Genomic DNA, 26,593 nt, shown 5'->3' on the forward strand with positions numbered 1-26,593 from the left:
CTGGCTACTTTTGGTACCAATTTTATATCCGACGGACGTGTCTGGGAATGTGTTATTCCATACGATTCCGATACCTGCGACCAATGTGCGTTCAGTTTCTATATCGGTATGGAAAGAACAGCCATCAACATATACACATGGTAAGGATTTGCAGTATTCTTCTTCATAAGACTTGTATTGAGATGCAGATTGCTCTTCCAGTAAATCATTTTGTGGTGATTCACCTGTATGTCCTGAATTGGAACAATCATGAAGTTCGGCTAATCCTTGAGCAACTGCTTTCTTATTATTTTGTTTGTACCTGATTTCCAATGGCCACACAGTTGACAGTAATGCTTTTTCACAGTCATTGAACTTGACCTCAACCGGTGACAAGGACTTGCTGACATAGGCGATGATCTTGTTTAGGTTGTCCTGTTTTTGGAAAAGGACTGCACTCACGGTTTTGTCGGTGAAGCCTGTTTCAATGCTAAAATCTTCTCAGCAAGGCTTTACATTCATACTCACTTTTACCATCAGATCCCTCATTTCAATTGATCCTCTGCTGTCAAATAGATTAGAAAACCATGGAGGCTTAGTTCTAGATCTAGCATTTTCATAGTTCTAGAAAGAGCCCCATACCTATCCATGGGTGGTGTTGGACAGCTTAGCTCTATGGAAGTGAAAGAGAAGCGACAACCACAGAATGGAGACATCCAGCAGATGTCGTGGTCATCATCTTGTGAACTTCAGAAACAAGTAGACTTGCCTGTTCTCTCTTGCTCCTTCACTCAAAAAATGTTTTCTTTATCTTGCAGTGTATCACGTGTCTCGTAAGTCTTCTCAACGCTGGTTTCTTCAAATGGTGACCTTTACAGCTTCAGATGCCCAGGTGGCTCATAGCTGGGTGCAGGCCATCCAGAAGAAGATGTATGAGATCGGTAAGGAGCATCCGTAGTGATAAATTGTATGAAGATGTACGAGATAGAGAGTTGGAGTCCTAAAGGCAAATAAATCATACCAATATCTGTACATGCTAAGAACTTTAAGATTTTGTCTCTTCCATATGTTATGGTCCATATCAGGGACAGTTTTAAAGAGGCTTTTTAGGAGTTTAATATTGATGCCCTGTCCTTAGAATAGCTCATCAATATCTGATTGGTAGGGTGATGATCAGCTGCTTAACCACCTCCGGACCGCCTAACGCAGATCTGCGGTCCGGAGGTGGCAGCTGTGCGCTCAGCGACGCATATATGCATCATCTCGCGAGACGCGAGATTTCCTGTGAACGCGCGCACACAGGCGCGCGCGTTCACAGGAACGGAAGGTAAGAGAGTGGATCTCCAGCCTGCCAGCGGCGATCGTTCGCTGGCAGGCTGGAGATGTGATTTTTTTAACCTCTAACAGGTATATTAGACGCTGTTTTGATAACAGCATCTAATATACCTGCTACCTGGTCCTCTGGTGGTCCCTTTTGTTTGGATCGACCACCAGAGGACACAGGTAGCTGTGCAAAGTAGCACCAAACACCACTACACTACACTACACCCCCCCCCCCTGTCACTTATTAACCCCTTATGAACCCCTGATCACTTCATATACACTCCCTGATCACTCCCCCCCCCCATCATTGATCACCCCCCTGTAAGGCTCCATTCAGACGTCCGTATGGATACATGGATCGGATCCGCAAAACACGTACGGACGTCTGAATGGAGCCTTACAGGGGGGTGATCAATGACAGGGGGGTGATCATGCATATAGACTTCTTGATCACTTCCTGTCTTTGATCACCCCCCTGTCATTGATCACCCCCCTGTAAGGCTCCAATCAGACGTCCGTATGTATTTTACGGATCCATGGATACATGGATCGGATCCCCAAAACACATACGGACGTCTGAATGGAGCCTTACAGGGGGGTGATCAATGACAGGGGGTGATCATGCATATAGACTTCTTGATCACTTCCTGTCATTGATCACCCCCCTGTCATTGATCACCCCCCTGTAAGGCTCCATTCAGACGTCCGTATGATTTTTACGGATACATGGATACATGGATCGGATCCGCAAAACACGTACGGACGTCTGAATGGAGCCTTACAGGGGTGGGATCAATGACAGAGGGGTGATCACCCATATAGACTCCCTGATCACCCCCGTCATTGATCACCCCCCTGTAAGGCTCCATTCAGACGTCCGTATGATTTTTACGGATCCAGAGGATACATGGATCGGATCCGCAAAACACATACGGACGTCTGAATGGAGCCTTACAGGGGGGTGATCAATGACAGGGAGGTGATCACCCATATAGATTCCCTGATCACCCCCCTGTCATTGATCACCCCCCTGTCATTGATCACCCCCCTGTAAGGCTCTATTCAGACGTCCGTATGTGTTTTGCGGATCCGATCCATGTATCCGTGGATCCGTAAAACACATACGGACGTCTGAATGGAGCCTTACAGGGGGGTGATCAATGACAGGGGGGTGATCACGCATATAGACTTCCTGATCACTTCCCTGTCATTGATCACCCCCCTGTCATTGATCACCCCCCTGTAAGGCTCCATTCAGACGTCCGTATGATTTTTACGGATCCATGGATACATGGATCGGATCCGCAAAACACGTACGGACGTCTGAATGGAGCCTTACAGGGGGGTGATCAATGACAAGGGGGTGATCACCCATATAGACTTCCTGATCACCCCCCTGTCATTGATCACCCCCCTGTCATTGATCACCCCCCTCCTGTAAGGCTCCATTCAGACGTCCGTATGATTTTTACGGATCCACGGATACATGGATTGGATCCGCAAAACACATAGGGACGTCTGAATGGAGCCTTACAGGGGGGTGATCAATGACAAGGGGGTGATCACGCATATAGACCTCCTGATCACTTCCCTGTCATTGATCACCCCCCTGTCATTGATCACCCCCCTGTAAGGCTCCATTCAGAAGTCCGTATGATTTTTACGGATCCACGGATACATGGATCGGATCCGCAAAACGCATACGGACGTATGCATAAGGCATAAGGCTCCATTCAGACATTTTTTTGGACCAAGTTAGCAGAATTTTTTTTATTTATTTTTTCCTTACAGTCTCATATTCCACTAACTTGTGTCAAAAAATAAAATCTCACATGAAATCACCATACCCCTCACGGAATCCAAATGCGTAAAATTTTTTAGACATTTATATTCCAGACTTCTTCTCATGCTTTAGGGCCCCTAAAATGCCAGGGCAGTATAAATACCCAACATGTGACCCCATTTCGGAAAGAAGACACCCCAAGGTATTCCGTGAGGGGCATATTGAGTCCATGAAAGATTTACATTTTTGTCCCAAGTTAGCGGAAAGGGAGACTTTGTGAGAAAAAACCAAAATAAATAAATTTCCGCTAACTTATGCTCAAAAAAAAAAAATTCTATGAACTCGCCAGGCCCCTCATTGAATACTTTGGGGTGTCTTCTTTCCAAAGTGGGGTCACATGTGGGGTATTTATACTGCCCTGGCTTTTTAGGGGCCCTAAAGCGTGAAAAGAAGTCTGGGATCCAAATGTCTAGAAATGCCCTACTAAAAGGAATTTGGTCCGCTTTGCGCATCTAGACTGCAAAAAAGTGTCACACATGTGGTATCTCCGTACTCAGGAGAAGTTGGGGAATGTGTTTTGGGGTGTCATTTTACATATACCCATGCTGGGTGAGATAAATTTCTTGGTCAAATGCCAACTTTGTATAAAAAAATGGGAAAAGTTGTCTTTTGCCAAGATATTTCTCTCACCCAGCATGGGTATATGTAAAATGACACCCCAAAACACATTCCCCAACTTCTCCTGAGTACGGCGATACCAGATGTGTGACACTTTTTTGCAGCCTAGGTGGGCAAAGGGGCACACATTCCAAAGTGCACCTTTCGGATTTCACCGGTCATTTTTTACAGATTTTGATTGCAAACTTCTTCTCACACATCTGGGCCCCTAGAATGCCAGGGCAGTATAACTACCCCACAAATGACCCCATTTTGGAAAGAAGACACCCCAAGGTATTTTGTGATGGGCATAGTGAGTTTATGGAAGTTTTTATTTTTTGTCACAAGTTAGTGGAATATGAAACTTTGTAAGAAGAAATAAATAAAAACAAAATCATCATTTTCTGCTAACTTGTGACAAAAAATAAAAAGTTCTATGAACTCACTATGCCCATCAGCGAATACCTTAGGGTGTCTACTTTCCGAAACGGGGTCATTTTTTGGGGTTTTCTACTGTCTGGGCATTGTAGAACCTCAGGAAACATGACAGGTGCTCAGAAAGTCAGAGCTGCTTCAAAAAGTGGAAATTCACATTTTTGTACCATAGTTTGTAAATGCTATAACTTTTACCCAAACCATTTTTTTTTTACCCAAACATTTTTTTTTAATCAAAGACATGTAGAACAATAAATTTAGCGAAAAATTTATATATGGATGTCGTTTTTATTGCAAAATTTTACAACTGAAAGTGAAAAATGTAATTTTTTTGCAAAAAAATCGTTAAATTTCGATTAATAACAAAAAAAGTAAAAATGTCAGCAGCAATGAAATACCACCAAATGAAAGCTCTATTAGTGAGAAGAAAAGGAGGTCAAATTCATTTGGGTGGTAAGTTGCATGACCGAGCAATAAACGGTGAAAGTAGTGTAGTGCAGAAGTGTAAAAAGTGGCCTCGTCATTAACGCAGTTTAAGTTAGGGGGGCTGAGGTGGTTAAGCGCTGTCAGGGAAGATTAGACATATTTGTTTATCAAGAATATCCCCTTTAACCCCTTCCCGACCAGCGCCGTAATAGTACAGAGCAGCGAGATGTGACTTGCCGTCTAGCGCTGTACTATTACGGCGCGCTGATCGCCGTAAAAGTGGCCTGCTCATTAAGGGGGTTTCAGCTAGCGGGGTTGAAGTGGTTAAAGAGTCCGGTTAGATCTGCTGCATCTTCCTAGGCCAGTGATGACACATTCCCTTGACCTAAGAGCATCTCAAGTGAATGGGTCGAGGCTGCAATGCCAAGCACAGACACTATACTATGTACAGCCCTATGCTTGGTATGTTCTGAAGAGGCCACAGCCGATCGGTGGCAGTGCCAGGTGTCGGACCCCGCCAATCAGAGATTAATGACCTATCCTGAGGATTGGTCATCAATATCAAGGTGTGAGAAAATAAGTAGTTGCCCAAGGGCACTGTTTACTCACCCACCCACCAAGGATGGTGGCCGCATGGCAGAAAAAACAACTCCAACTAATATGATTTAGCAGTAACATATAGGGCTGAAAAAATACATACAGTACAGACCAAAAGTTTGGACACACCTTCTCATTCAAAGAGTTTTCTTTATTTTCATGACTATGAAGGCATCATAACTATGAATTAACACATGCAGAATTATATACATAACTAACAAGTGTGAAACAACTGAAAATATGTCATATTCTAGGTTCTTCAAAGTAGCCACTTTTTGCTTTGATTACTGCTTTGCACACTCTTGGCATTCTCTTGTCAGCACAGCTTCTTTACAACCGGCGGTATACTTGTATATAAGTCCTCTGTGCTGTTTCTCATTGCACCATGAACCTTACAGTAAATCTCTCTTTTGTTTACAGGACACACAAGACCAAGGAAACTTCTCGTCTTCATTAACCCGTTTGGGGGTCGCGGTAAAGCTTCAAGAATTTACTATGGTAACACAAGCCACCTCTTCCAGCTGGCAGGAATTGAAACTGATGTGATAGGTAAGAATTTATAATGGGTACATTTTTAAAGACGTATTCCCATCTGAGACAATGGGAGTATATCGCTAGGGACCACAGCAACACAGAGAATGGAGCTGGGTAGGTGGTGGCCGGAGGACCCCAGGTTTCCCCGAGTCCAGCCACCACCAAGTGCTCTCCCCGTAGTAGTGAATGGGAGCGCACCACACTTATGTGGCTACCGCTCCCATTCATGTCTATGGGGCAGATGGAAACAGCCGAGCTAGTACTCTGCAATTTTCGGCGGCCCCATAGAAATAAATAGGGGAGGGGAGCTGCGCATGCTCAGTGCACCCTCCACAACTTTGCGGGCCCCGTTCTCTGTGTAAGTGCAGGTCCCACAGGTGGGTCCCGAGCCTATCAGACCCATTGTCTCAGATGGGAACAACCCTTTAATGGATTGACTATTGATGGGCTATCCTCATGACAGGCCATCAATATTTGGGGGGGGGGTTCAACTCATGGCACAGCGCCATACAGAAAGCTGTGGTTGGGCCTGGTATTGCAGCTCATCACAGCAGCTCAGGCCTATTCACTTGAAGGGCTGCTGTAAGCTGCTAGGCACAACCTCAATTTTATGTACAGTGCTGTATCTAGGTAGACAGTGAAGGGAAGAAGTGCCTGCTGGATCAATGTGGTTGCTATATTCTGATGATCAGCAGGGTTGCTGGAAGTCAGACCCCCCAAGGATCAAATTTTATTGACTTATCCTCAGGATAGACCATGAGTATTGCGGCCTTGGAAAACAAGCTGTTATCCTGTAATTTAGAGCTGCAGCCTGGTGTGAACTAGCCTTGAGGATATAGTCTACATACAAAGCAATCATGCCTCAGGGTCTTCTTCTTTCACAAGGAACCATACTGTTTGAATTATGCCTATGAGACACTTAGATAATACCCTCAAGGAAGCTGTAATGGAATTGAAAAGCAATATAGAACTGGATGGGGTCAACTCTTTGAACTCTAGTCTAATAGACAACCACTCTCTGACATGGTGGGTGGAGACTAGCTGCTATCCACTGCACACCCAAAAAGTAGAGGAAAATCTTCTTCCTAACTGTCTCACAGTCACTCAGAAGTAGCCCACAAAAGACGGAGAACATTACAAAGAGGTACTAATCTGTATTTTTGTGAATCACTTGTGCTGAGCTATAAACTTTCTTTGTAGCTGTGCAGTCTGTGTGTGTCTCCTCAGCTCCTGCTTACTCCTCCCCCTCCCCAGACTTGCATTGACATGTATAATATTATCCTCCTGCAGAGATGATCCTGTCCTGCATGGGAAAAAAGGCATTAGCAGGGGGAATGGAACTGGTATCAGGAGAACTAGATATTTCTCACTGATGAAACATATTACAAAGTTTCTTGGGGTTGCTTGTAATATTGATTTATGCAATTGTTGAAAATTAGTGTGTCAGCCAAAGCCACTGATTTTGGCGGGGTTGGATGACCATCTAGTACAGATATCAGCAACCTTCAGAGCTCCAGCTGTTGTGAATTGGTTTCTCAACAGATAGCATGCTGGAGCTTGCTCACTACTGATCTGATATGTAGGGAGATTGGGTATGTTGCATTTCAGCTGATCCTGTTGCCCTGAGAAGATAAACTGCTGCCAGACGTGCCTATCAGCAGCTTTCTCTTACTGGTTACACGGTGACCTGAGAAACTTCAGTATCAAACTGGTTCCAACCAAATATCCCCTTTAATAAAATTTTGGGAATTCTAATTCCTGCTTTTTTTCCATTATTTCAGAAACAACTCGAGCGAACCATGCAAGAGACTATATAATGGAAGCAGATCTACAGACATACGATGGGTAAGTCTTACAGACGAGCGAATCGGTTTGTACAAAAAATAGCCTTCCTGAGCAGCGAGGGGATGGACCCGCCTCTCAATGACTCCCCCTCCCCGTTGATTGACAGGGGAAAACATCTCACCTGGCTCTCACTGCTCAAGAAGGCTGATTTTTGAACGATTTTGATTGGTACGAATTGATTTGATAATCTTTAAGTCTTTTTCATGCAGTTAACACTTTTAATACAAAAAATCTTGGTAGAGGCCCTTTCACATTGGCCAATAATCGGGAATAAATGATTAAACTATCACTTATTCCTGAAAATAGACCTGAGTAAATTGGTCAGCGATCACCCAACAAACAAGCAGTTCACTCATTCTGATCGGTTAGGTACGCGTGGAAGTGCTCGCTAGTCGGCAGCACATCTCCCCTCGTAAACAAAGGATGTGCTGCCGACATAATGTGAAAGTATGGGGGGACACACAATGCACTTTGCATCAGCCTGGATAAAGCATTGCTCATTATGGCCCAGAATGCAGGTAAAAGGACCTTAACTGTATCTTGCGGACCATGTGAAACATATGATCGGGGAAGCCAGTTTTCTCCGATTTGTGATTCCTGGATGAAAGTATGACCATAGACAAAGCCAATGTTTCCAACATGTATTTCCTATTGTGTGCAGGGTGGTGGGTGTTGGAGGGGATGGCATGTTCAACGAGTTGCTCCACGGGCTGGTGAGTCGTACACAGTGTGACAGCAGAGTTTGTGAAGACAAAGAGGATGCGCAACTAACACCTTGCAACCTGCGGATCGGAATTATACCGGCCGGTAAAAGTCACATCTATAATACAGTAACAGTGCACTTTATGTACGACGCAAATGGACACCAGTGGGCATCCAGTAAAGAACTGTATATGAGACCCTTGCTCCCTAATTTTAGAGCACCATCCTTATCGTAGCGCACCCTCTTATGATTGCCCCAACAATTTCCCAGTAAGAAAAATATTAAAGGGATCCGGGTCAAGTGAAATTCATATATTAAATCAACCAGTTACATTGCTGTTTGGCGGCATTCTAGAAAAGCTAGTTTGTAGAAAATGTGACCAGTGTGGTAAGGGTCTAGTCATCTGGGTGGGTTGGCTTCAGGAATTAGTCACACTATTTGGAATGTAAGAACACCCATTGTTGGGTGTTGGGCCAAGTATGGTCTGACACCATTACGTTAGCTCCTGAAATCTTGTGCCTGCTCTCTTTGTTCCTGTTTCCTGGACTCACAGCATCTGACACATGCACAGTGCATAGATAAAGCCAGGCAGAGTACATCTGGATTAAATGGCCATTAACTTTTCACAAAACTTGCATAAATCAATAGTACAAGTGAACACAAGAAACTTTGCAATATATTTTATCAGTGAGAAATGTCAGTGAGAATTGCTTTTTCACTTTGCCTTTTTCCAGTCCAAAACGGGATCATCTCTGCAGGAGGATCATATTATGATGCCAATGCAAGTCTATAGAGAGGGGAGGGGGTAGGAGTGAGCAGGAAATGAGTGCTCACACACCCAGAATGACTGCACAGCTACATAGGAAGGTTATAGCTCAGCACAAGTGCTGCATTCACGGAAATACAGGCCAGTACTTCTCTGTAATGTCCTTCATTATCCTGCGGCTGCTTCTGAGTGACTGTGAGATGGTTAGGAAAGAGATTTTCCTCTACTTTTTCTGTGTGCAGTAAATGGCAGCTAGTGTCCACCCACCATGTCTGAGAGATCTTCAAACCAGACATTCAGCAAACACAGAGAAAAAGTCCTGAAAAATGGCAGAGGCAAGTCATATAATGGCCAGAAGCAGTGTTATTCCTCATGTACACACACTGTACTACGTTTATGTGAAGATCCGTGCCGCTTTAACTGTGCATGCCCGAGAAGCAGAAGGGGCGAGATTTCAGGAGCTAATGTAATCATATCAGACTCTGCTTGGCATCTCAGTCGCAGCACAATGGGCGTGATCACAGTCCAAACAGCGGGACTATTTCCCGAAGCAGACCCGTCCAGATGACTGCTCAGGGTCATTTGCGTAAGTAGATTTTCTACATATTAGCATGGCTAGAATGCTGCTAAACAGCTATAGCATACGTTGGTACTGGTGCGAATTCCATGTGACAGCTTCCCTTAACTCAGTCCCCAAAGTTCAAACTATTAGGCAGTGGGACGCCTGCATATTGTTTTTAGGGCGGCGGGGACCCCCTTTGCTTGCTTGACCGGTTGCACATGATATGTCCACCTCTGTTTCTAACCATGGAGACACATAAGCGTTCATAGGAGCTGTAAACCCAATTCAGAAAGATATTGTTGATCAGGATTTGCAGAGTTGCTTCATTTTTATATTAGATGCACTGGAGCAAAATAAATCATTGGTTTCAAGACTGCAAGTTGCATTTAAATCAGGGGGGTTTCTGTACTTCCTTGTCCTTATAATGTATAATTTCTCACCTCCTTGTCCCCGTCTCCAGGCTCGACTGACTGTGTATGTTTCGCAACAATGGGAATCAATGACCCAGTGACGTCAGCCCTGCACATCATTATCGGCAAGTCAAGATGAATTTACTGATTGTGAAGACTTTGCATTTCTTGATTCTTAAAGGGATTTTCCAAGACTGGGAACATATGGTCAGGGGACTAGGCATGGTGCCAAAGTAAAAAAAAAAAAAAAGACTCATCTGTCATTCCAGATTGAGCCGAGCACCAGTCTCGGCCACTTAACAATCCTGTGAGGTGCCATCTACATGCACGTCATCACTGGTGGCCATTCAATGGCTACAGCAGTGACTTTTGCAAGAACGACACATAACTACTGAGCTGCATAAGTCACCGCTGAGGGCATTGATGGCTTGGCAGTGGTGACTTGCATGCAGATGGCAAGACACAGTTCTTAGACTGGAAGCAGAAGAGACAAGAACTAGGCACTGGATGCCACAGACGTTTGCTTTTGCACCATGCCCGGCCCCCTGACCTTGGGTTTCCAGCAAACAGCTATCCCTACCACTCTATTCATACACATGCAAACTAGGCCTGGCCAAGTGTGCATGTGTCCTGACTGGGGAAAGGAGAGAACAAATACACTGCCAGACACATTTGGCAGCAGCTTATTTCCTGGAGGACAAATGGATGAGTTTGTACTCTAACTACCCGATCCTTATTACCCCAACAACCGCCCCTATGATCCCATTACAATATTGCAGTATTTAAGAAATGGTGATACTAGCACATCGCGGTTTTTTGATATGGTGATATATCGTGGATTCCGGTATATTGCCCAACACTATGTTTGTCCCATCTTCACATGTGCCCGCAAAAATGAAGTTTTAATATATGCAAATTAACGGCAACCCCCCTGTTGCTCCTAGAGGCTCAGCTCTCTGCAACTGCCGCACCCTCTGCACTTTGATTGACAGGGCCAGATAGTGAAAATGTCATCACCCCTGACTCTGTTAATCAAAGTGCAGAGGGCAGCTGCAGAGAGAGCAGAGCCTCTTGGTGTAACGGCAACGCCCCCGTTGCTCCTAGAGGCTCATTTGCATATACTTAAACTTCATTTTTCTCAGCAATTCGGGCACATATGAACATGGGACCAACACAGATGCCTTCAGCTGCCAAGCGCACATGTAACAGGTCAGCCAGTTTCATAGGTACAAAACTGCTGACAGATGCCCTTTAAGTTGATTTTTGCTGCTGTGAGAATGTTAAGCTTATTAAAGATGTGCTCGAAGTTTGTGATGGATTGTGATCTACATGGCTTTTTGTAGGTGACACACAACCAATGGACGTTTGCGCGTCATATCACAATGGACAACTGATGAAATATTCTGTGTCGCTGATTGGCTATGGCTTCTTTGGTGATGTCCTGAGGGAGAGCGAGAACATGCGTTGGTTGGGACCTATACGATATGATCTAGCAGGTGAGATCCACTGCATTAAACCCACTTCAGTGCAATGAGTTGTCCTATAAATTGAGGGTTGTTCTTATAGGTAGGAGAGATTTAAAAATGGTTGACCCCTGGCTTATTGTCTATGTCAGGGGTGCTCAACTGGCGGCCCTCTAGCTGTTGCAAAACTACAACTCCCAGCATGCTGTCATAGCTGTAGGCTGTACAGGCATGCAGGGAGTTGTAGTTTTGCAACAGCTGGAGGGCCACAGGTTGGGCTTCCCTGGTCTATGTCATATGTATGTAGCTGTACTAAGAATGGTGTGAACGCAAGGTACAGGGACCCCAGTTCTCATAGGTTCCTAGCAGAAGATGGAAGTGCGAGGATCATAACTTGGACTTGAAAAGCTTGTTAGCTATATCTTGCGCTGAACTACATGTTTTCTCCTTGTAGGCATGAAGATGGCACTCTCTAACCGGTCATACCGAGGAACCATAGAATTCCAGGAGGCCGGTGACAGCAACTCCAGCCCAAGAGACAACACTCGCTGCAGGACAGGGTAATGCTCCTCATCCTCCTCCTTCTTATATTTCACTGTGTCTGGATATGCAGATGTAACATTGCTGTAAGTATGACAATGTAATGTAAAATATTGGGACTGCACCAAAGAGCTTGCTCTCTAAATGAGTAACATATGGCTACAGAAGACAGGATTACATACAGTGAATTCCTTCCTTTCACTAATGTCTTATTTTTTTGTAGGTGTCTTGTCTGTTCTGAGTCATCAGATAGATTACGAGAGGCGGCAAAGAAATATCCAAGTAAGTAGACATGTAGGCATGATGTTCTACACTTCAACCCTTCTCCGTCAAATGCAGAAAGTCAAGTCAACTTGTAATGTGAGGACATGGCTTTAAAGGAGTATTCCAGGATTTTAATGTTGATAGGCCGAGGAGTCTGACACTCAGTACCCCCATCAATCACCTGTTTCCGAGTAACTGTAGCGCTGGAAGTCAGCACCAGAACTACATAGATCTGTCCAGCAAAACCATTAGCAAAACCATTAACAGATTTATTTAACCAATCACTGGCAACAGGAGTCGTCCCAGAAGATTGGAAATTAGCAAATGTTGTGCCCATTCACAAGAAAGGTAGTAGGGAGGAATCGAGCAACTATAGGCCAGTAAGCCTGACATCAATAGTGGGGAAATTAATGGAAACCATACTTAAGGAGAGGATTGTGGACCATCTAAAATCCCATGGATTGAAAGATGAAAAACAGCATGGGTTTACTTCAGGGAGATCATGTCAAACTAATCTTATTGATTTTTTTGATTGGGTGACTAAAATAATAGATGGAGGAGGTGCAGTAGACATCGTTTATCTAGACTTTAGTAAGGCTTTTGATACTGACCCACATAGAAGGCTTATCAATAAAGTGCAGTCATTGGGCTTGGACTCCCATATTGTTGAATGGATTAGGCAGTGGCTGAGGGACAGGCAACAGAGGGTTGTAGTCAATGGAGTATATTCAGTCCAAGGTCTTGTTACCAGTGGGGTACCTCAGGGATCTGTTCTGGGACCCATATTGTTTAATATATTTATCAGCGAAATTGCAGAAGGCCTCAATGGTAAGGTGTGTCTTTTTTCTCATGACACAAAGATTTGTAACAGGGTTGATGTTCCTGGAGGAATACACCAAATGGAAAAGGACTTAGGAAAACTAGAGGAATGGTCAAAAATCTGGCAACTAAAATTTAATGTTGATAAGTGCAAGATAATGCACCTGGGACGTAAAAACCCAAGAGCAGAATATAAAATCAGTGATACAATCCTAACCGCAGTATCTGAGGAAAGGGATTTAGGGATCATTATTTCAGAAGACTTAAAGGTAGGCAGACAATGTCACAGAGCAGCAGGAAATGCTAGCAGAATGCTTGGGTGTATAGCAAGAGGAAATACCAGTAGAAAGAGGGAGGTGCTCATGCCGCTCTACAGAGCATTAGTGAGACCTCATTTGGAGTATTGTGCTCAGTACTGGAGACCATATCTCCAGAAGGATATTGATACTTTGGAGAGAGTTCAGAAAAGAGCTACTAAACTAGTACATGGATTGCAGGATAAAACTTACCAGGAAAGATTAAAGGACCTTAACATGTATAGCTTGGAAGAAAGACGAGACAGAGGGGATATGATAGAAACTTTTAAATACAAAAGGGAATCAACAAGGTAAAAGAGGAAACAATATTTAAAAGAAGAAAAACTGCTACAAGAGGACATAGTTTTAAATTAGAGGGGCAAAGGTTTAAAAGTAATATCAGGAAGTATTACTTTACTGAGAGAGTAGTGGATGCATGGAATAGCCTTCCTGCAGAAGTGGTAGCTGCAAATACAGTGGAGGAGTTTAAGCATGCATGGGATAGGCATAAGGCCATCCTTCATATAAGATAGGGCCAGGGGCTATCCATAGTATTTAGTATATTGGGCAGACTAGATGGGCCAAATGGTTCTTATCTGCCGACACATTCTATGTTTCTATGTTTCTATGTGTGGTGTACAGAGCTGGTAACTGCAGCACTGTTCCCACTGAATGGGAACAGTACTGCAGTTAGAAGGTCTGTCCACCGCATAAGGGACAAAGCTGTGCAGATCTGGTTCTGACTTCCTGTGCTGGAGCTACTCAGAAACAGCATTTCGATGGGGGTGCAAAGTGTTCGACCACTTCGATCATATATTGACTGACGGCCTATCCTTTTTTAGGAACTGTTGAAGTAGAAATTGTCCCAACATAAAGAATGTACGCTCTCCAAGTCAATTTGGTCAGGATGCACGAAGTATGCGTGTGAACATATACTTATAGGAATCATGTTCGGCTGCATTCATAGGCCAGCAGGGCAAAGACCTGTGACATGACCTGTATAATTCTATATGACGGACACGGGTGCAGATTTCAAAACCAGAATTTTATGCAAATTACTGTGTATTTTGCACCAAAAAACAGAGGTGCTAGTTGTGGCTTTTGTTGAGGATTTGCCACAGATCTGCAATGCAAAAATCTGTTACAAAAAAATCGCACCAACAATTGACATGCTGCAGATTTCAAAACCCGCCCGACAGGTCAATATCTACATGGAAAAAAATGGTGAAGTGTACATAAGATTTGTCTAATCTCATTCACCACTCATGCACGAAAATCTACACAGAAAATACGAACGCAATTTGCAACGTGTGCAGGTAGCCATCAGGGTATGTCCACCCAAGATGGATACGCTGCATATTAAAGCACCAGCAAAGTGGATGACATTTCAGCAAATCTCATCTACACAAGCGTACTTTGACTTGTGTGCGCAGATTTTAAATCCGCACTATGTCCATTTACACCACGGATTTTGCCGTTTGCAATGCGCAGGGTGAAATCTGCATCAAAATCCACATGTTTTTCTGCTACATACTGCGTCTTGTGTGGACGTGGCCTAAAAGTCTCACATAGTGTGGTCCCTGAGGCTATCATGTACAAATAGCCCTAAACAACCTCTTTCAGCCATCAGACTTAAAGGGGAATTCCAGTTATATCAACGTATCCCCGATTCACAGGATAGGGGATAACTTTTAGGCCTTGTTTACACGTCAGTTATTTCCATCAGTTATTATGAGCCAAAACCAGGTGCGGGTCAAAAACACAGAATAGTTGCAGAGCTTAACGGTATTCAGTCGGCGCAGGCGCACTGAGAGGCGGACGCTCGCTCGGCCGCTCCATCCTTAATGCGCCTGCGCCGCCTGAATACCGTTACGGCGCAGGCGCGAGATCTTGATAGCAGACAGGGCTAGCCAGAGTACGATCCCGTTCGCTGGCCATGTCAAACAACATGCGGAGGGGGCGTCTTTAGGATAGGAGGATACGGCTGCTACCAGCAAGTAGCCGCCCTTCTTGCTGGTAGCAAGGTAATTTGCATATTTTAAAAGTACGTTTTTAACAGAATCTACTGAACCAAAATGATTCATTAGATTATGTAGGCATAAATCGCAGTATAGGGATTATAAGTAAACAAAAAAAAAAAAAACAGTTTAGTGGGGTGACAGAAGCCCTTTAAGATGGTGCAGTGAGGTACTGGGATTTTTATCGTTGGGGGTCCCAGCAGTCGGACTACTACAGATCTAATAAACCAGAATACCCCTTTAAGTAGATTCTTCAAAAACAGTCCTCCATGATCTATATTACACATGAGCACAGCCTAATGTCTCCTTGCTATTAAAAACAGATGGTTGCTCGGACACTTGGAGGAAGGTGACCGGTTCTTTCTTGGCAGTCAACATTACTGGAATGTCCAGTGCTTGTCCCAAGAGTCAAGATGGCCTCTCCCCAACTGCACATTTAGCGGACGGGACTGCCGATCTTATTCTAGTGAAAGAAAGCAGCACAGTACAGTTCCTGAGACACCTCAGCCGACACACCAACTGCAAAGACCAGGTAAGAGACAGGACCGGTGAGAATGGTCGTGGTGCTACCATCGTTAGTCCTTGTTTCTAAGTCTTCAGTCCTATTATAGAGCCATTCATTTTGTATTCCGACAGTTTGACTTGCCCAATGTGGAAGTGCACCGGATCCGTGCCATGCGCTTCACCCCTGAAGAACTGGATAAGAAAGAGGAAGTCTGTCGTCAAAACAGATTTTTCGGGTGTCCGTGTGGAAACACATCACCCACCAGCACGTGGAACTGTGATGGGGAGATCTTGAACTGCGCACAGCTCAGTGTGAGGTGAGGGCCACCATTTACTAAAATGACAAAAAAAATGACAATTGCCGTTACAGAATTTTACGTCCATTATTATCACAGTCCTTGCTTTGTTAGCCACTGGGCAAGTTCTTCTTCTTTAATGTTGCACCTCAGAACAGATTGGGATGTAGTCATGGTGGACTATGTGCAGTCAGAAGAGTCATAGAGTGATTCTCATCTTCCTTCTTTTTTATTGCAGGGTCCATCACCAGCTCATCCAGTTGTTTGCCCGGGGGATTGAAGGCACCTCGTGCAGCTAAGGACAATTCCTACATCGTCCAATAAAGGGTTCAATGTATTACACACGTGGGCATTTTAGTTGACCAGAAGGACTGATATCTGCTGCTGGCACAGCAATCTTTGCTCCCACTGGTTGCCTGCTGGCCGGGCACCACCTGACATCACAAAATTGCCAAGCACTTTAAGTCTTATGAGAAAACCTCACATCTCCAGCAGATGCCTGGAAGCTAAAAGGCTAAGGGTTCTGCTGAGATACCGCAGCTAGATAGAGGGACAAACGCTATTGGAATAACTAATTGCAACAGGTGTGATATACCTGTTTCCCCCCCCCAAAAAAAACTGATTAAGGGGTGCGATATACCTGCTTCCACAAAATACTGATTGAGGGGTGCGATACACCAGCTCCCACCAAATATTGATTAAGGGGTTTGATTTACCAGCTTCCAGCAAATACTCATTATTGGGTTCTATATACCTGTTTCCACAAAATACTGATAGAGGGGATTGATATACTAGCAAAATATTGATTGAGGCCTGCAATATACCTGCTTCCACAAATACTGCTTTTCTATAGGGACTTTGTCACAGGGTCATTTTTAAAATGACAGGCAGAGGAAGAGACAGGCCATTCCTCAGGGGTGGTAGAGGTCAGGCAGGTGCACCAGGCCGGAGCCTGTGGGAAGAAGGCGCGTGCGATAACTTCAAAGGACACACCAGAGTTAGTTGAGTGGCTCACTCGGCCTTCCGCTTCTGCACCCTCCTCATCCTCTGTATCAGAACCCTCCTCACTCTTTGCTGTGTGCACCCCCAAAGACACCACCACCACCATAGCCCCTCCACTCGAGTCAGAGGAATTATTTTCCCATCCATTCCCAGACCTTACCGATGCGCAGCCATTCTTGGCATCGGATGAGGAAGAGGAGGTAGCAACGGCCACCACCCAGCGGTCTGATGACAGTACCCAGATCAGCCCAAGGAGGGTGGACCCCGCTGTTGCTGCCTACTCCGAGATCTCTAATGTCAGTGGTGGTGAAGGTGCTGATGATGACGTGTCGGCGGACGTCATGTGGGTGCCCACAAGAGAGGAAGAGGAGGGGAGTTCAGAGGGAGAGACGGAGCAGCAGATAAGGACGAGAAGCAGGCAGAACTCGCAGTGCACAGGAGGCAAAAAGCAGACTGCAAATGTATCTGGAGCGAGCCATCCTCAATGCACGGTCACATGTGGCGTTCCAAGGACGCCGGCACATGGCATCGCAGTGTGGGCTTTTTTTTAACCTGTTAGCTGCTGACAATAGTGTTGCCATCTGCAGCCTGTGCTGTCAACGCATAAGTTGCGGTAAGCCCAACACTAACCTAGGGACAACCGTCTTAAGAAGGCACCAGGCCTCCCATCACCAAGCCCAGTGGGAGCAACGCCGTCAGAACCCACAAAGCCAAACTCCCGGCGCTCCACGTCCTGCCTCTTCTTCTCCTCTCTCCTCCCATTTGTCCTCCACCTTCCACCGTGCCGTTGTCGCGTTCATCTGGCAAAAGGCAGGCTTTCGTGGCCCAAATGTTCGAACGTAAAAAGTTGATGATGCCGGATAATCCTGTTGCCCAATGGCTGACCGCCAACTTGTCAGAACTGCTAGCCCGCCAACTACTGCCATATAAACTGGTGGACTCGGAGGCCTTTAGAAAATTTGTGGCCATTGGCACACTTCAATGGAAGGTCTCCAGAAGGAAATATTTCTCCCAGAAGGGCATCCCAGAGCTATATGGCCATCTTCAGCGGCAAGTGAATGTATCTCTGGCACACAGTGTCGGTGCCAAGATACATCTGACCACAGACACGTGGTCTAGCAAACACGAGCAGGGAAGGTACATAACTTTTACTGCCAACTGGGTGAACCTTCTGACGGCTGTCAAGCATGCAACCCGTGGCTCCCGTGTGGATTTGGTGTTACCGCCACGGATTGCATGCAGGCCTGCCTCTTCTTCTCTTCCTCCCTACTACATTCTCTGTCTCCTCCTCGGCTGAATCCTCCTTTTCCACTGCTACCGCCTCTTCTGCTGCACCCCCCAAGCTCCCCAGAACCTATTCGACGTGCCAGGTGAGACGTTGCCATGCTGTGCTTGTGTGTTTGTTTTAGATTCTTTATTTATGTCTCCATGACAATAAAACAGTCATCATAATATTGCATATATATATAATGAGATTGTTTTACTTATTTTTTAACAATTCCATTGTTTGTAACAAATAGAGAACATTCAATAACAGCTATTATTCAATATCACAAGACCTTCTACATACTACCTTCTAAGGTCCGTGTGTAATCCATGGTATCATCTAGCGAGAGCATTTAACCTTACTCAAAACAGGCTGGTAACAACCTACTTAGTATAAACTAACTTGTGCTAAATAATCAGCCCTTTGCATTTAAAGGGCTTCTGTCACCACACTAAAGTCATATTTTTTTTTGGGGCTAGTTACATTCCTTATAGTGCGATATATGAAAATATAATGGTGTTACTTACTTTCATTCAGCCGTTTCTTATAAAAACGAAGTTTTATAATATGTAAATCAGGTCTCTACCAGCAAGTAGGGCGTCTACTTGCTGGTAGCCGCCGCAAAAAAACGCCCCCTCGTCGTGTTGATTGACAGGGCCAGCCGCGATCTCCTCCTCCGGCCGGCCCTGTCAGCATTTTAAAAATCGCGCGCCTCTGTTCATTCGGCGCAGGCGCTCTGAGATGAGGAGGCTCGTCTCCTCAGAACTCCCTCAGTGCGCCTGCGCCGATGACGTCTTCTCTTTCGGTGATGTCATCGGCGCAGGCGCACTGAGGGAGTTCTGAAGAGACGAGCCTCCTCATCTCAAAGCGCCTGCGCCGAATGAACAGAGGCGCGCGATTTTTAAAATGCTGACAGGGCCGGCCGGCCGGAGGAGGAGATCGCGGCTGGCGCTGTCAATCAACACGACGAGGGTGCGTTTTTTTGCGGCGGCTACCAGCAAGTAGATGACCTACTTGCTGGTAGAGACCTGATTTACATATTATAAAACTTTGTTTTTATAAGAAACGGCTGAATGAAAGTAAGTAACACCATTATATTTTCATATATCGCACTATAAGGAATGTAACTAGCCCAAAAAAAAAAAAGACTTTAGTGGGGTGACAGTTTTCTTTTCTGGCATAGAGTTCCGTCACAGGGGCTCTATACTGGAAAAGAACTGATCAGTTTTATCCTAATGCATTCTGAATGGAGAGTAATCCGTTCAGTTTGCATCAGGATGTCTTCTGTTCAGTCGTTTTGACTGATCAGGCAAAAGAGAAAACCGCAGCATGCTACGGTTTTATCTCTGGCGAAAAAAAAACTGAAGACTTGCCTGAATGCCGGATCCAGCATTTTTTTCCCATAGGAATGTATTAGTGCTGGATCCGGCATTCAGAATACCGGAATGCCGGATCCGTCCTTCCGGTCTGCGCATGCGCAGACTGAAAAAAAGGTGAAAAAAATAAATGCCGGATCCGTTTTGCCGGATGACACCGGAAAGACGGATCCGGCATTTTTAAATGCATTTTTTCGACTGATCAGGCATTTTTAAGACTGATCAGGATCCTGCTTGCCGGATCTCTCTGCCGCAAGTGTGAAAGTACCCTTACACATAAGTAACGAAATGCATAAGTGAGTACAATGCCAGCTTTTCAAACCATAGCTAATCTCTTCTCCAGGAGTCAGAGAACCGGACACTTTTAAAATTGTTTGAGATTTGAGAGTACGTAAGATGGTCCATCTTTATTCCTTGGATTTTGAAATCTAAGGTGGGTAGGTCTGGAAGCATGCCATCTAAAAGAATGTCACCCAATCTGTAGTTTTTTAATGCTCTTTGTTTGTCCAGCCAGTATGTAGTAAATGGGTCCTTAAGTCCTAACATATCCCCTATCGTTAACAATGGTGAGGGATGGGCCTATAATTTATGCGTGCCATGAGTGGTTGCCCAAACCCCTAGCAGAGCTTTAGTCAGTAGTGGAATGTTAGTGGTAGGACGAGTACCCATTCCTACTCCTGTTAAGGCCTGGGTTAGTGAGAAGTCTACTGTCTCCTCTTCAATCTGAACATGGAGTTTGGAGGAAGGGTTCCTAAACCAGTCTAATACTCTGGTAATTTGAACTGCTTTATATAGATTTTCCATGTCAGGAAATCCTATACCCCCAAGGTGTTTAGGTTTAACCATTGTGGAGTGTGCCACTCTACATATCCCATTCGCCCATGTGAATTTTAGAAAAACACTCCTGAGTTGGGTAAAGAATGATCTAGATAAAAATATGCGGAGTGTTTGAAACAAGTACATCACCTTTGGCATAATCATCATTTCTCGTTAATTCACCCTACCCAACCATGAAATATACGGAATTTTCCATGAATTTATTATGTTCCCTATCTGGCGGAGTAGTGGAGTGTAGTTTAGTGTATTCCAGTTATCCGGGTTTGGAAATAGTTGTAAGCCTAGATATTTTATGTGGCTATTTGACCACGGAAAGTCAGTGACTGCCTGAGCTCGACTTATCATATTCTGTGGGCAGGATATATTCATTGCCGTTGATTTAGACGGATTTACTTTGAAGTTTGAAATTCTGGATGCTGCCTAATACATTGTATGAGCGTTTCCATAGTGAGGACAAATAAGAGTGGGGAGAGTGGGCAACCCTGCCGTGTTCCATTAGTGATCTGAAAGTTGGAGGACAGGGTGCCATTAATCTCGATTGAGGCGGAAGGGTTAGTGTATAGTGCAAATATAGCGTTTATGAAGAGGTTTATGAACGTTTTCTTCATAAACTCTCAAACTATCCTATCATAGGCTTTTTCCGAATCTGTGGATAGTAAAACCATAGGGACACGCTTGGTTTTCGCATATTGTATTAACTGTAGAACCCTTAGGCCTCTTTTAGACGGGCGTTGCGGGAAAATGTGCGGGTGCGTTAAGGGAACACCCGCGATTTTTCAGCGCGAGTGCAAAACATTGTAATGCGTTTTGCACTCGCGTGAGAAAAATCGCGCATGTTTGGTACCCAAACTCGAACTTCTTCACAGAAGTTCGGGCTTAGGATCGGTGTTCTGTAGATTGTATTATTTTCCCTTATAACATTTTTATAAGGGAAAATAATAGCATTCTGAATACAGAATGTATAGTAAAATAGCGCTGGAGGGGTTAAAAAAAAAATAAAAAAAATTAACTCACCTTAATCCACTTGCTGGCGCTGCCGGCATCTCGTCTGTCTCCTTCTTTGCTGAACAGGACCTGTGGTGAGCATTCATTCCAGGACCTGTGGTGACGTCACTCCGGTCATCACACCATGGTAAAAGATCATGTGATGGATCATGTGATGACTGGAGTAACATCACCACAGGTCCGTCGATCTCGATGAAGAGTTGTAGTACAGTCGGGTGACTGTCTGGGTGATCCTTACCACCGTGTGCCATGCATGCATCTCAAATTTAGGCCATGGATTGGCGTGGTCAGTAGGCCCCAAAAGTATCCTCGCCCCTATAAGGGCTATGAGCATCCTGGACAGCTCAAAACGTAGCTGGGGATATACCCAATAGTAGTAGATGAAAATGGTAGGAAAATACACAAAGGGGAAAAGTAGATGCCAATGGATTGTGTTCCTTGATGCAGAGCAGTGAGAGAGCACGACTTCTCGGCTCAGCTTCCGGTCACGGCCGCCCCCGTGCTGCGGCTCTTGTGCTTGGAAGCCAAGAGCCACACCGGTCCTGCACTCCTTTCAGCTCTGCGGTGACAGGCCGATCAGTGGCTAACCCCGCTCAATTTGACAGTTGGTAAAGTGGTGTGTGACAACTGTGCCAATCTGCTGAGCGCTCTGAAACAGGGCAAAATGACACATGTCATGCATGGCACACGTCCTGAACTTAGTCGTGCAGCGATTCGTTGCCAAATACCCCGGGGCCCAGGACACCTTGCGGCATGCCAGGAAAATCTCTGACCATTTAGATCTTGACGCCTTGCCCGTCAGACGACTGATTTGTGACTGCCCGACACGTCGGAACTCCACCTTGTATATGCTTGATAGGCTGCTCAGCAGAAACGTGCTGTTAACGACTACCTGTACGAACTCTGCGGCAGGACAGGTTCTGGGGAGCTTTTTTTTCACTGTGCCAGTGGCTGATCATGCGCGACGCATGCAGACTTCTGCGGCTGTCATGGAACCATGAACCAGACGTACAACAAGTGATGAGTGGAAATAAGAAGGCTTTATTGAAAATAAAGCTGTAAGGCAAAAGTCCAAATGGATGGCTAAACCGAAGCAGGGTCTTGCGAAACCAGAGATCAGGAACCAGAAGGGTAGTCAGATGAAGCCAGGATCAGGAATCAGCAGGGTAGTCAGACGAAGCCAGGATCAGGAATCAGCAGGGTAGTCAGACGAAGCCAGGATCAGGAACCAGAAGCAGCAGCAGTCTTAGAAGCATGTGAGCACAGGGGGACCAAGCAAGGAACTGAAGCCACAGACCTCCTATATATATGAGCTAGGCATCCAGCTCCTCCCAGTGGGAAGGAGGAGCCGCAGGGTGGGAGGCTACAAGAAAACCCAGAAACCAAGATGGCCGCCAGCACATGTCAAACGAAGGAGAACAGCAAGGAGGTAAGACCATGACAGTACCTCCCCCTCAAGGGCCCCTCCTCCGCGGAGTAAGGAACGGTTTCTGAGGGAAGCGTGCGTGGAAGGCTCGGAGCAAGGCAGGAGCATGGACATCTGCGGAGGGAACCCAGGAACGCTCCTCTGGACCATAACCACGCCAATGGACCAAAAACTGCACCCGGCCGCGGACCAGGCGTGAGTCCAGGATATTGCTCACCTCATACTCCTCACGATTGCCCACTTGGACCGGACGAGGCCGAGGAATCGAGGAAGTGAAACGATTACACACCAGTGGCTTCAACAGGGAGACATGAAACACGTTGGAGATCCGCATGCCAGGAGGAAGCGCAAGGGCATAGGCTACCGGGTTTACCCTGCGAAGCACTCGGAAGGGACCAACAAAGCGAGGCGCCAGCTTGGGAGTGGGCACTCGAAGGTTGAGGTTGCGGGTGGACAACCATACGCGGTCTCCGATCTGGTAGGAAGGAGCGGGCGCTCGTCTGCGATCAGCCTGGAGTCTCTGGCGCTGCGCAGAGACCTCAAGGGACCTCTGGATCTGTACCCAAGAAGCACGTAGGACGGAAAGGTGATCCTCCACAGCCGGAATATCCTGGGGAGAGAATACCTCCGGTAACACGGCAGGTTGGAACCCATAATTGGCCATGAAGGGAGACGTCCCAGAGGAAGAGTTCACCGCCGTGTTCCTGGCAAACTCAGCCCAAGGCAGGAGGTCAACCCAATTGTCTTGGTGATCGGAGACATAGCAACGAAGGAATTGCTCCAAGGCCTGATTGGATCGTTCTGCGGCCCCATTGGACTGAGGGTGGTAGGCCGAGGAGAAAGAGAGATGAATCCCCAACTGGGAGCAGAAGGCGTGCCAGAACCTGGACACAAACTGACTCCCCCGATCCGACACAATCTCCTTGGGCAAACCGTGCAACCGGAAGACCTCCCTGGCAAAAATCGAGGCCAACTCTTGTGCAGAGGGTAACTTCTTGAGAGGAACACAGTGGCACATTTTGGAAAACCGATCCACTATCATGAGAATGACCGTATGGCCTCGGGATGCAGGGAGGTCCACAATGAAATCCATCCCCAGGTGTGACCATGGACGCTCCCCGGTGGCTATGGGTTGCAAAAGGCCCAACGGAAGGTGCCGAGGGGACTTACTCTGGGCACAAACGGAGCATGCCGCTACATATGCGGCGATGTCGGAACGTAGAGAAGGCCACCAGAACAGACGTGAAACAGCCCAGGACAGCTGATTCTTTCCAGGATGCCCCGCGGCCTTGGAGTTATGGTAGGTTCGCAACAACCGAGTGCGCAACTCCTCAGGCACAAAACATCTGCCGTTGGGTCTCCCAGAGGGAGCACCAGATTGAGCCGCCAAAATCTGCTCACCCAGGGGAGAGGTCAGGCTGGTGCGAATGGCGGCCAGGATCTGATTCGGAGGTATGACCGAAGTCGGAATCGACTCCTCCCCGGACAGCTCGGAGTACTGCCGTGATAAGGCATCCGCTCTGATGTTCTTGGAACCGGGTAGGTAGGAGACCACGTAATTAAAACGTGACAAGAACAGAGCCCATCTGGCCTGACGTGGTGTCAATCTCTTGGCCTCAGAGAGGTAGGTCAGATTCTTGTGGTCCGTCAGGATGAGAACCGGAACCACCGAGCCCTCGAGCAAGTGCCTCCATTCTTTAAGGGCCTGCACGATGGCCAATAACTCCCTGTCACCAATCTGATAGTTGCACTCCGCGGAAGACAGTTTCCGGGAGTAAAACCCACAAGGAAGCAGAGGACCCTCCGGTGTTCTACGCTGAGACAGGAGGGCGCCTACTCCCGTCTCAGACGCGTCCACCTCGAGGACAAACGGCAACCCAGGGTTGGGATGCGACAGAATCGGAGCAGACACAAAGGCGGATTTTAGAGCCTCAAAAGCTCGGATGGCCTCGGGCGGCCAGACCTGGGGATTACTGCCCTTCCTGGTCAGATCCGTGAGAGGCTTGGCTAGCATGGAAAAGTCCCTGATGAACTTCCGATAATAATTGGCGAAGCCCAAAAAGCGCTGCAGGGCACGAAGACCACTGGGCTGGGGCCACTGTAAGACAGCCGAAACCTTCTCAGGATCCATGGAGAACCCCTCAGCGGAAATGATGTAACCTAAGAAGGTTACCTGGGATCGGTGAAATTCGCATTTCTCAAGCTTACCGAACAGCTTGTTCTCTCGTAACCGTTGCAACACTCGTCTGACATCCAGAATGTGGGCCTCCATGGATTCAGAATATACCAAGATGTCATCCAAATAGACCACCACACACTGCTGCAACAGGTCACGGAAAACATCGTTGATGAATTCCTGGAAGACTGCGGGCGCATTGCACAACCCAAAGGGCATAACCAAGGATTCATAATGACCGGTCCTGGTGTTAAACGCGGTCTTCCACTCATCGCCCGCCTTGATCCTTACCAGGTTATATGCCGCCCTCAGGTCGAGTTTGGTAAAGACCGTGGCCCCTTTGAGGCGATAGAACAGCTCGGAAATCAAGGGTATCGGGTAAGCGTTCTTGATCGTGATGCGATTGAGACCCCTGTAATCGATGCAAGGCCTCAACTCACCTCCCTTCTTTTTCACAAAGAAAAATCCAGCCCCTGCCGGGGACGAGGATTTGCGAATGTGTCCGCGTGAAAGCGCCTCCCTCACGTACTCCTCCATGGCCTCATTCTCCGCTACCGACAGTGGATAGACTTTGCCACGAGGAGGAACGGCACCAGATTGTAACTCTATGGCACAATCGTATGGGCGGTGCGGAGGTAGGGCAACCGCACGCACCTTATCGAATACATCCCGGTACTCCTCGTATTCAGGAGGCAACAGAGAGTCCGAGGAAGTACTCAGCAACTTGACAGGCCCATGGATGCAACTAGCCCCACACTGCGGTGACCACGAGAGGATCTCGGCCGATTTCCAATCGAAAGTCGGATTATGCTTCTGGAGCCAGGGGTACCCCAAGACCACCGAGTAGTGTGGAGACTAAATAACCTGGAGACAGACCGACTCTCTGTGAACGGCACCAATGGCCATCCCCACTGGAAGGGTCTCATGAGTCACGTGTGGCGGCAGAAGGGGTCTGCCGTCTATCGCCTCAAGAGCCAGTGGGGAACCTCGAGGCTGCAGAGGAATGGAATTGGCGGCAGCGAACACACTATCAATGAACAAACCACCAGCACCAGAGTCCACCAACGCCTGGGTCGTCACCGAGCCCCCGACCCAGGAGAGGACAACAGTAATCAGTGGTTTGTCAACACGGGAAACCGGGGACGAGGAGACTCCACCCAAGATCTGCCCCCGACAGGATCTCAGGTGCGAGCGTTTCCCGGACGGTTCGGGCATGCCAACCGAAAATGCCCACCGAGACCACAGTACATGCATCGGCCCTCGCGTCTCCGGAGTACCCTCTCC

General features: G+C 46.5%; 1 protein-coding gene across 1 annotated transcript in view; it reads left to right on the plus strand.

The window, feature by feature from the left end:
* Positions 1–16,519, plus strand: part of LOC122919833 (ceramide kinase-like) — a 64,419-nt gene extending 47,900 nt beyond the window's left edge. Inside the window, exons 3-13 of the mRNA XM_044269023.1 lie at positions 798–920; positions 5,621–5,749; positions 7,516–7,579; positions 8,241–8,386; positions 10,071–10,145; positions 11,364–11,516; positions 11,938–12,043; positions 12,247–12,305; positions 15,744–15,952; positions 16,057–16,241; positions 16,459–16,519. Coding sequence (XP_044124958.1) covers positions 798–920; positions 5,621–5,749; positions 7,516–7,579; positions 8,241–8,386; positions 10,071–10,145; positions 11,364–11,516; positions 11,938–12,043; positions 12,247–12,305; positions 15,744–15,952; positions 16,057–16,241; positions 16,459–16,519 — 1,310 coding nt within the window. The remainder of the gene's footprint in view (positions 1–797; positions 921–5,620; positions 5,750–7,515; positions 7,580–8,240; positions 8,387–10,070; positions 10,146–11,363; positions 11,517–11,937; positions 12,044–12,246; positions 12,306–15,743; positions 15,953–16,056; positions 16,242–16,458) is intronic.
* Positions 16,520–26,593: the final 10,074 nt, after the last annotated feature.

The sequence above is a fragment of the Bufo gargarizans genome, chromosome 9 (genome assembly GCF_014858855.1).
Source record: "Bufo gargarizans isolate SCDJY-AF-19 chromosome 9, ASM1485885v1, whole genome shotgun sequence".
Lineage (NCBI taxonomy): Eukaryota > Metazoa > Chordata > Amphibia > Anura > Bufonidae > Bufo > Bufo gargarizans.